Source organism: Diabrotica virgifera, chromosome 9 (assembly GCF_917563875.1).
Source record: "Diabrotica virgifera virgifera chromosome 9, PGI_DIABVI_V3a".
Classification (NCBI taxonomy): Eukaryota; Metazoa; Arthropoda; class Insecta; order Coleoptera; family Chrysomelidae; genus Diabrotica; species Diabrotica virgifera.
The window spans coordinates 76,568,589-76,580,689 of NC_065451.1; the positions used below are offsets into that span (position 1 = coordinate 76,568,589).

The 12,101-nt window shown below is 34.3% G+C and overlaps 1 protein-coding gene across 1 annotated transcript in view; it reads left to right on the plus strand.

Moving 5' to 3' along the window:
• LOC114341320 (uncharacterized) overlaps positions 1-12,101 on the plus strand; it is a 58,377-nt gene that overhangs the window by 27,111 nt on the left and 19,165 nt on the right. The window contains exon 4 of the mRNA XM_050662111.1: positions 10,462-10,695. Within this exon, the coding sequence (XP_050518068.1) occupies positions 10,462-10,695 (234 nt within the window). The remainder of the gene's footprint in view (positions 1-10,461; positions 10,696-12,101) is intronic.

The window sequence follows — 12,101 nt, forward strand, 5'->3', positions numbered from 1 at the left end:
GAGGCTTTAGGTTAGGTAAGTGTTTCTGATCCGTACGTCAAGACTGGGAGGATGCACTGATTAAATACCTTTCTCTTTAGGCATGTGGGCAACTTACTTTTAAAAGTTTCTCTCAGTTTTCCAAATGCTGCCCACCCAAGAACGATTCTTCTTTTTAGTTCATGTGTCTGGTTATCCATGCCAATCGTAATTTCATGTCCCATGACATGAAATATGTCTAAACCTTAGAATAATAATCTTTTATTACTAATTTTACATTTACATTTTCCCTGCTTGGCCCTATCTTTACATACATGTTTGGCTTCATCCTTTATTATTCTTCTCATGCATTCTTCTATTTTATCTTTTTTAATAAAAACTTAAAATAAAATAACATATTTATTATTTCAATATTTTATTTTGCTTAGTAAAAATTTTTGTATAACAAATAATATACGATGTTGCCAGTAGTTTCGGAAAAATAATGAAAAAATGTGTAAAACTTTTTGTTCTTCAACGCCCTGTATCGTGAAAACGCATGCCATTACAAAAATTTTCTAAGCAAACCCCAATTATTTTTCAGTTTTTCACCTATCTTAGAGATCGTTTTACCTTTTTCTGAAACACCCTGTATATATAAGAAGGCACTTATGGAATAAAATTATTTCTGTCCTTGTTTTAATCAATTTTAAAAAAACGCTGAGACCCGTAAATTTTCATATATAAAAATGTGTACTTTTTAAACATAAATTTAAATGTACAGGGTGATTCATGCAAGCCTACCGTAGTCCATAAGCTTTATTTTTTAACTGATTTCTTGGTCTTTATGAATAATACTTTAAAATCATTTACAATTATAATGTATGGAAACCACTTATGGAATAAAATTGTTGTCATGTGTCATTATTTTAGAAACTTACTCAAGTCTAGCATAGTCCATTATCTTTAATTTTAATTAAACTCCCTGTATATTTTTGTTTTTAGAAGCTGCTTAACAACCTCATCTCAAAAATGTGTATTATGTAGGGTCTATTATGAGTAATGCAAGGTGAAATTTTCAAATTATGTATAGTTTTCGTCAAGATATTAATCACATAAAACTTTGAAATTAATAATTCAGGAATCACACTTTAAATAAGGGTATTATTTTTTAAAATATCTATCAATTTTCTAAACTTCTAAAATATATCAAAATATATCTATCAAACCCACTATATTGATACTAAAAAGTATCAATATAGTGGGTTTTGTATTTAATGCTTTTTATTTAAAGACATTTTTAGAGAGGACCATCTAATTATTGTAAACAGATGTTACTGTGCTTCATCTGTGTTACAAATTTTAAGATTTTTCACTTGAATAGTGAGTCGAAATAGTATTGTCGGAACTAGTGTTGCCCAAATGCAAGACCAAGACGAGACTTGGACAGTCTTGGTCTTGGTCTTGCACCAGTACACCTGGTCTTGGTCTTGGTCTTGGTATTGCACTCCCAGTCTTGGTCTTGGTCTTGGTCTTGCAGCAAGAGTCTTGCAAGTCTCGCAGTTACCCACTAGCATATTGCTATTTATTAATAGACAACTCACATTAGGTGGGTTTTAACCCACGATCTAAACTATCCCTGCCTATACTCTAACTGGGCTATCTACCATGTCCCACGGGAGTCAGTCTGTTTCTTAATGGTCTCCTAATGCGGCCGATATTATAGTGGTAATTACAGATTGTTGCCAGATCTTGCGTTTTTTTGAAAATATACTGAACTTTCGTATTTCGAATAGAACACCCTGTATATTTTTGCATTTTGAACCATAATAACTACTAATTAATTTTCATGTAATATTTCCTATACCGAAATGCCGTAATTTCTGAGTTATTTCTATATTTATTTAAAAAAAAAATTAAACAAATTATAAAAATCAATTGTTTCAGCCCCGGCTGACTTATTTTATTTTCTTTGAATCATATGGAACAAAAAAGGTCTTTTGTAGTTTTTGTCGAAAGTTATTCGTTTCCGAGTTATAAACAATTTAAAACTGAAAAAAATTGAAAAATGACGATTTTCATGGCTCAAAAACACAAGTAAAAAATATTATTTTCGAAATCTCGAAGTGCTAAACTGAAGTTTAAACTTTATTTATCAGTTGTCGATAAGTAATTTGTTTATTTCATTTTAAAAACATTGTTTTTTAGTTTTTCATGCAGCCCGATCGCCCATCCTCTCATAAGTTCTTCATTAACAATAAAAAAACAATGGCAAAATCACACATCGGCCAATATCTCTTTTTATAATATAATAACAAATATCTCTTTTTTTGAAATTTGAAGGTTTTATATACAGGGTAGCCAGGCATTATCTTATCTAGTGCTTTTTCAGCAAAAAATTTTGTTTGGCCGATTGATCTAATATCTAATTGCACACCTTGCAAACAGTTTATAAGTAGACGTTTAGTCTTTACGATATGGATAAGGAAAAACAATTGAGTGGTTGTCCGTAACTGTAACAGTGGATATTGGATATGGTATTCGTATTATATTTTTATCACCTTATAGGCGACATACTTTTTTAAGTTTCAATGCGATATTATTATACACACAACACAAGAAGATTATTTTATGAAAGTTTGCTATTCTCAAAATCTAGACAATTGCTCAATTGTAATTAATTTCGGAGCGAAGGCCTCGTCTGATATTAGGAAAGAATGAAATATTTTATGTTTACATTGTATAATAATTGATTATGACCTCTGAGTACGCATCCAATAAATAAGTGTTCATATTTTTAATTCGGTATGTATGTTCATCGTATTGTTCATAATGCGAATAAATCCGATTTTCTAAATTTTTGTTACATATTTTTTTGCATCTCATAGTCTCTAAGCATATACCCGAACATAATATACAGGGTGTAACAAAAATACAGGTCATAAATTAAATCACCTATTCTAGGACCAAAAATAGTTCTAATGAACCTAACTTACCTTAGTACAAATATGCATATAAAAAAGTTACAGCCCTTTGAAGTTACAAAATGAAAATCGATTTTTTCCAATATATCGAAAACTATTAGAGATTTTTTATTGAAAATGGACATGTGGCATTTACAGTGAAATTTGTGCACCCCATAAAAATGTTATGGGGGTTTTATTCCCTTAAACCCATCCAAACTTTTGTGTACGTTCCAATTAAATTTTTACTGTGATATTATTAGTCAAATTCAGTATTTTTAAAACTTTTTTGGTTCTTAGTATTTTTTCGACAAGGCAGTTTTTATCGAGTTGCGGCTTCTTTTCTAATATGTTTACGTAGAGATTTTATGGGGGTTTTGTTCCTTTAAACCTCCCAAACGGTTGTGTACGTTCCAATTAAACTATTACTGCGATACCATTAGTTAAACACAGTGTTTTTAAAACGTTTTTGCTTTTTTGTATTTTTTCGATAAGGCACTTTTATTTAGATGTGACTTATTTTTTAATATGGTTCAAAATATACCTAAAAATGTAAATCATAAATAAATTTTCCTATTATTATCAAGTCTCCATAATCGTACTTAGCCATATCCAGATGAACATAACATATATGTGGCCATATACAAATATGTGGTGGATTTGACAAATAATATGCAAAATATCTCGACAAATACTGACTCTTCGAAAAAGTGTAGCGTTTGAAAAAACTCCAACATTAATTTAATATCCCAATTCCCAAAAAGAATGTCCAGTTTTTTTAATTTATTTTGTGAAGTTGAATATCATCAAAAATATCCCAAGCCGACCCTGTATACAGCTGTGAAGTATTGCACAATATTTCATAATGTGTTACAATTTGTAAGAAGTGCTGACAAAAGTACAGTTCTGATGCGTAGAAGAACTTTCTAGAAGAAATGTTGAACTGAAAGTTGAGTTCTTGTCAACTAAGCATCCCTAAGGATCAAAATCGCTCGGTACTTCCGTCGTTCTTTTCCCCTGTAGTAGCTTCAGAGCGAAGCGCAAATGAGTCCAGCTTTACGTCCCAAGGTGATAGCATCTCCTCGGCTGGTACTCGCTCGAAGTAGGGCGTAGTCCCTTTGTTCCCCGCCGGTAAAATGTAGAATGGTCGCTATGAAGATCTGAATGTGTGGTGAGTGCTCTGAGAGGATTTTTTCCACATATAGTGATGGATTTAATGGAAAATCGAAGCCTCTTGAGAGTCAAACACGCAGTTCTACAAACCGGTATTGTTGCCCATTTTTTCCTGTGTTATGTATGATGGTCAAGCCCTGATTTCATCGAAGAAATGTCGAAGAAATGTCGTTCCTGTCCCGTGATGTTTTGTTTCCAGTTTCCCAGAAGCCCCCTTTGTGATTTGTGTTATGGAATGTCTACCCCACACCCCACCCCCAGTTGATTGTCTGAAGAGTGAAGTGAAGCCATGTCCTCCCCTGCCCCAGGTCGATGACCCCGTTTTGTTTTTGTTTGTGTACCCCGTGTGACAGTAAATAAAGGTATGATACATTTGCTAATTTTGTTAAATTTCAAGAGGATAATATACTAAAGTTTATTGGTAAAGAGTTTAAAAGTATAATAGTCGCTTTCAAAATGGAAAAGTTTCTTGTAATAACGTTTGTTGTTAGTTTGATATCTAAAGATCCCGTAATATATTATTTAAAAGTCCTGTTTTGCTATGATAGTTGTTTAAAATTGTTTTGTTTGAATATAAATTTGCATATCATGTAATAAAAATAAAATGACAGTGACTTTTGACATTTGACAGCTACGTCAAATCTTGTGTTTGTTTTGAAATCGTTGAAATACACTGCTAAACAAAGTTAAATTTTGTTGTATTCAAGAAAAATAATGTAAAATTGAAGATTTTTTGTACGGAATTAATGTAAAACGCTTCAACTGGCACCCAACGTGTGAGGCCGACTCATTTTTAGCCTCCTTCCGGCTCCAGTTGTACGCAAAACGCTTCAAATGGCGACCTCAGACCCCATTTGCATGTTCCCACTACCATGTCCTTTTAGCCTCCTTTCGGTCTCATTTGTACTACAACTGTTAGGCAGTGCCCGTCCCCTTGGGCAGCCGATCTCAGTTTGTGGTGCAGGTGTTTCCGATAACATGGAAGCTTGACTCGTGTCATGTTTTGTATGCCCATTGTTACAAGTCTAGCTTGTAGACATGTTCAACTAGTAGTTAGCCTATCTACTAGTCCCCAATGTCTTTAGCCACCCCCCACTTAGTGTTACATTTGTAACGTACACCCTGAAGTTTGACCCGAGTAAATATCGCCCCAGTCTTCCCAAGTAGTTTAGCCCAGATTCCTCTTGTCTTGCCCCCAGAAACTGTTTCATGTCTGTTAGTGCCCCCGAAACTGTTTCAGTCTGTTAGTCCCCATGAAAGAGCCCATTTTTGTAGTTTTTGATGCAGAAGTTAATAATTTTTCCAAAGAGGTGTAAGTATGTACACATTTTGTTGTGATGTTGATTTGGTCATGCTGTTGATTGTATAGGCATGTACCATTTCATACATCATAGTGTATTTAACTTGTAACCCCATATGTATACTGGTATTGTATTGTATTGTAAGTATCGTAGAACAGAATTGTATGTTATTGTAGCGTACTAACTGTATTGTATTGATATTGTACCCATGATGAAAGCATTGATTTGAATTTTTTTGAAAATATTGATGAAATATATAGACAAACAGTTGAGTAAAAAAGTAACGTAAAATTTTTTTGAAAATTTTGATTAAAAGTAACGTTAAATATTTTGAATATTGAATCCAATTATGAAGTATAACAGTATGTTGTATTTTTTGCATGTATTCCTATAGATCAACAGTTTTTTACAGAATAATCGTTTTTTGTGATTTATTGATTTGGTCATTTGAGTAGATGTGTAATGTTGGTATGGTCCGTGTATGAGCTTAGTCCCGTATTGTCTGTGAAAGTTTTGTCATCCCATTGAGAAGTCATCCCCTTGAGAAGTGGCCCCGTGAAGAAGTGAAGAGGGAAACCGTGGAGAGGCCCCCCACTTATTCAGGAAGTCACCCCTTGAGAAGTGGCCCCATGAAGAAGTGAAGAGGGAAACCGTGGAGAGGCCCCCCACTTATTCATGAAGAAGTGAAGAGGGAAACCGTCGAGAGGCCCCCCACTTATTCAAGAAAAAGCCCCCCCCTTGTCTGTGTTGCCCCTTGTTTTTTTTGACTAATCTATCTTTGTAGGTGTCAAAAGGATGCCAGAGGTTGGTTGAAAAGAGCCCGTGAAGTGAAGTAGTTGAAGTCCCCCCGTGAATGAAGTATGTCTTTTGGTATCTGACATGTCACAAGTGTAATACTCGTGATGAAGGAAGTGTTGTTCAGCTATCTGTGAACACTTTCATTAGTAGTCGGAGCAAGAAATGTCTTATCCCGTGTGAGCTCATATAGGAACCAAATTTCAATATTGTTTGTGTTTGTAAGCCCCTGAGTATATCTAGAAGTCATTGAGTATGTTGTTGCCTGTTTGTTTGTCTATCCCTGTTTTGTCTGGAAATTTTAGAGCCCGTTGTCCCGTGTTGTCTATTAGCCCCTGTTGTTTATTAGCCCGTGTCCGTGCTGGGGTTTGATTTTTTTTGGCGAATAGTTAGTTGACCTCTCTTCTGTTTGTTGATTGAAAGTAGGCCAAGAGCAGAAGCTGTGACAAGGCTGGTGAGGTTAGGATCTGGCCGCGTTGAGTACAGGTGAAGCTTGCTTTCGGTCGATAAATGGAAGTGGTTGTTCGTCAGAACTGTCATACTTTCCAATGTCCCTTTGGTCTTCCCCTTGCGTGTTGCTTTCATCCCCTGTTTTGAAAAAGTAGCCCCCCATTTTGAAAAATAAAGTCCACCCCCAGTCTTGAGAAATGAAATGCCCCCAGTTTTGAGAAGTAAGTCTATCCCCAGTTTTGAAAAGTAAAGCCCAACCCCCTGTTTTGAGAAATGAAGTCAATCCCCTGTTTCGAAAAGTGAAGTGTAGCCCTGTTTTGAAAATGAAGTCTTTCCCCAGCTTGTGATTTGAAAATGAGAGAGTTGTCTTGTGAACTTTCATGAAAGGTTCCTATGTCCTAGATTGGACTGTTGAGTGAAAACGTAATGATGTAGTGTTCTCTATATCATATGTTGCGTTCATTTCCCTTAGTCTTGTTTAAAAAGTTTGATATCCTGTTTGAACCCAGTATACTAGTCTTTTTGGCCTTTTGTCGTTGTCACACGTATCCCCCCTCCCCCCTTGTTAATATTGTCTTGATTTTAGTCCTTGTTGTTGTCATATACCCCTTTGTCTAGCCCTGTCTTGTTTGAATGAGTTGTTGAGGTAAGTTGTTGGTGAGATTTTATCTCACTGAGGTATTTAGACTGGATTGTCTAAATCCTCATTTTGCAGAACCGTTGCCAAATTGTCCCGTGAAACTCGCTAGGTGTTAGCTGAGTTTGGGCAGATGTATATCTGTCATATTTTTTTAGTTTTTGAGAACCGCTCGCGGTTAGGCAACGAGGTGACAAGGCTGTGTCTGCCCTGGTATGTCACTTGTGTTACTGCTGTGGATGTCAGCGAGGTCCACACAGGGCACAAATTTAGTTTTCTTTCCCAAGGCACAGAAACTCTTGTCACCTACAGTTCTTAGTAGAGTCAAGAAACATTTAAGTCTACTCGACTTTAAAGAGTCTGGCGATTGATGGCACGCTAGCCCAATCCCTAACGACTTTTTTGTTTTGTTTAATCCCCACTAGCCATTATCTAAATATTTTGATATTGTTGTCCTGTCACACCTAAGATGTCCATGTTGGATTTTTTTCTGTTTGTTATCGAAAACTGGATAATCTTATCCAGGTTTCTCTTTTGCGCGGAGGCTTTGTAGCGTTTGAAAAAACTCCAACATTAATTTAATATCCCAATACCCAAAAAGAATGTCCATTTTTTTAATTTATTTTGTGAAGTTGAATATCATCAAAAATATCCCAAGCCGACCCTGTATACAGCTATGAAGTATTGCACAATATTTCATAATGTGTTACAATTTGTAAGAAGTGCTGACAAAAGTACAGTTCTGATGCGTAGAAGAACTTTCTAGAAGAAATGTTGAACTGAAAGTTGAGTTCTTGTCAACTAAGCATCCCTAAGGATCAAAATCGCTCGGTACTTCCGTCGTTCTTTTCCCCTGTAGTAGCTTCAGAGCGAAGCGCAAATGAGTCCAGCTTTACGTCCCAAGGTGATAGCATCTCCTCGGCTGGTACTCGCTCGAAGTAGGGCGTAGTCCCTTTGTTCCCCGCCGGTAAAATGTAGAATGGTCGCTATGAAGATCTGAATGTGTGGTGAGTGCTCTGAGAGGATTTTTTCCACATATAGTGATGGATTTAATGGAAAATCGAAGCCTCTTGAGAGTCAAACACGCAGTTCTACAAACCGGCATTGTTGCCCATTTTTTCCTGTGTTATGTATGATGGTCAAGCCCTGATTTCATCGAAGAAATGTCGAAGAAATGTCGTTCCTGTCCCGTGATGTTTTGTTTCCAGTTTCCCAGAAGCCCCCTTTGTGATTTGTGTTATGGAATGTCTACCCCACACCCCACCCCCAGTTGATTGTCTGAAGAGTGAAGTGAAGCCATGTCCTCCCCTGCCCCAGGTCGATGACCCCGTTTTGTTTTTGTTTGTGTACCCCGTGTGACAGTAAATAAAGGTATGATACATTTGCTAATTTTGTTAAATTTCAAGAGGATAATATACTAAAGTTTATTGGTAAAGAGTTTAAAAGTATAATAGTCGCTTTCAAAATGGAAAAGTTTCTTGTAATAACGTTTGTTGTTAGTTTGATATCTAAAGATCCCGTAATATATTATTTAAAAGTCCTGTTTTGCTATGATAGTTGTTTAAAATTGTTTTGTTTGAATATAAATTTGCATATCATGTAATAAAAATAAAATGACAGTGACTTTTGACATTTGACAGCTACGTCAAATCTTGTGTTTGTTTTGAAATCGTTGAAATACACTGCTAAACAAAGTTAAATTTTGTTGTATTCAAGAAAAATAATGTAAAATTGAAGATTTTTTGTACGGAATTAATGTAAAAGCTTTGTGGACATTTTGTCCTGTAGTAAAGTCAATAAGTTTGAGGTTTTAAATAAATGTTTGTGAAAGTGTACCTATTTTATTTCTCTTATATAACCCTTTGGAGAAAATTATTAACCAAATGTCTAATGCAACTGTATAAGTTTTAGTACAGAAGAAAGAATATGGCTAAGAAGCCAGTAAAAGAAAAGATGTTGCCCAGTCTAACCCCAAAGAGGAATCAATGATGAATGTCCCCCCATTTGGTACCCCGTAAGTGAGAAAAAAGTCTTAGTAAGTACCCATATATGAACCAGAGGATTTGTTTCGAACGGCGTCCTTTTTTTTAAATAGTAGAAAGATCCTCTAGTCAGAGTAAGTACCCTTTGTATTTGTTATGGTAGTTTAGTCATCTTAACACCCCTCCCCTTCCCTAACGAATCTACGACCTAGCTCCCGCACAACAAATGAGCTGCCGTCCTGCAACGAGGCTTTATGTGTCTGCTTCTTCTTCATTAGCCCTATTCTGACCCCCCAGTATTTTTATAGTTAGTTCTTTCCTTGTCCCCATAATGAGCAGACATGTTAAACGCTTCAAAAGTACCAAGAGACAAAGAAGTTTTTTAAGCATTGTGTTTAACTAATGGTACTACAATTATAATCAAATTGAAACGTACACAAAAGTTTGGGGGGTTTAAAAGAACCAAACCCCCATAAAATTTTTATCGGGTGTCTAGATTTCACTACAATTTTTTCTTAAGATACTACTGCCCTAAGAATGCCACATGTTCATTTTCAATAAAAAATCTCCAATAGTTTTCGATATATTGGAAAAAATCGATTTTCATTTTGTAACTTCAAAGGGCTGTAACTTTTTTTATGTGCACATTTGTATTAAGGTAAGTTAGGTTCAATCGAACTATTTTTGGTCCCAGAATATGTGATTAGATTTATGACCTGTATTTTTGTTACACCCTGTTTTATTCCATAAAACGACACTCAAACTGCAAGACGCAAGAGTCTCGCAGGCTTAGTCTTGTTCTTGCTCAAGTCTTGCACGGTCAGTCTTGGTCTTGGTCTTGCTAAAATAAGGCGGTCTTGTTCTTGGTCTTGGTCTTGCTAAAACGCAAGAACAAGACCAAGACTGCAAGACCAAGACCGATTTTGGGCAACACTAGTCGGAACGTGAGCGGAGCGTGAGGGTGCAACATAATACAATTCAGGGGTCTGTGTAAAACATAAAAGAAATTCCGTAGTTTTTTTTTTTCATTTAAGTTAAAAAATAATGTTACGTAACGCGCTGTTCGAACCCCCATGTAACGCGCCGTAACGTTTTACAAGACCCCCTCCCCCCCAAACTGCGTTACGTAATACTTGAACGCTCCCAAAGGTGCATTTCAATTTAACAAGCGTATATTATTTAATTTTTTTGTTGTTATATAGGGAGCTCTCAGAACTGGAAAAATTACTGAAATTAATTTCTTGGAAGGACTACATCAAGGAAATTCATAAGATTTACTACAAGTTATATGTTGAAAAACGACCATACCGATACAAGTTTGCTGATAAAAGACTACGCAAACAAGAAGATTTGTTAAGGTATAAAAATGAAGTTGAATACAAATATAGTGTAAAGCAGGAAAAAATAGACCTTGATAATCTTGAAAAAGAAAAAAGGTACGTAAAATCGATGCTTCTTCTTTAATGTAATTTTAAGTTTTTATTTCTTTATTTTATTTTATTTTATTTTATTTTATTTTATTTTATTTTATTTTATTTTATTTTATTTTATTTTATTTTATTTTATTTTATTTTATTTTATTTTATTTTTTATTTTATTTTATTTTATTTTATTTTATTTTATTTTATTTTATTTTATTTTATTTTATTTTATTTTATTTTATTTTATTTTATTTTATTTTATTTTATTTTATTTTATTTTATTTTATTTTATTTTATTTTATTTTATTTTATTTTATTTTATTTTATTTTATTTTATTTTATTTTATTTTATTTTATTTTATTTTATTTTATTTTATTTTATTTTATTTTATTTTATTTTGTTTGAATTAGTAGTTAGCAGTATGTAGTATGTAGTTAGAGCTTTTGGCATTTAGATAGTTTAAACCTACACCTTGACTGGTTGCCGACAATAGTTTGCTTCTTCTTTTTCGACTCATATTCATCCACTTCTCGACATACGAGTTATGGCAATTATTTTCCAGGAATCTATGCTCTGTTTTTAAACCAATAGGAGTATTTCAAATTTACCACGCCGTAATGCTTGTTTGTAATTGGTCCAACCTCAGGCAAGTTTACTTCACTGTTATGAAATTTTGACACTATGGCCATTTCATAGGTTAATTAAGTTGTATCAGCGATTTTTTGTGTTTTCTGCGTTATTCCTTTAATTTTTAGATTTTTAGTCTGCTTTTATATAAAAAGCAGTTATTTTTAGAACTCTTTGGCGACGTAGGTATTAGTATAATATAATTTTAGGACCGTCGAAGGCCAACATGATCAACCAAAAAAGATGTAAGTATTTGGTGATTTTTCTAGTGACGTTTTTGTGTGTGAATCTGTCTTTTTAGTTTACTCCTTCTGGTTTAAAAACAAAGCATAGTTAATTCGGAAATTGGCAATATTGCCTCATTTATAAATAAGTGTTTAGAATGAGAAATCTTCCTTTAACTCGAGTCAAGGTTTGACAATCATATGTTTGGTTCGTGTTTTATGCGTATTGTTCGAATGTAACCTTTTTGGCTGCGCCGTAAAATAGTCTAGGCGCCAAATAGAGGTCACTGTGTCCTTTTCAATTCTAATGGACAAACTTAACGGTTTCTTATGGATTTATGGCTGCTGATTTCGAATTTCGAGGGTGGATTTCGATCCGAGTGGTCAAAAAATTGTTATAAACAATTTAATTGTTTATTAGGCTCTGGCTCATAAACTAAAAGAGATACAAAAAAATGTTTTAAATAAAATTTGTTCCTTAATAAAAAACGAAGAAAAAATCATTTACTAAACTCAAATCCAATAATTATTAGAACTCAAGATATTGGAATACTAGTGCACAATGCAAA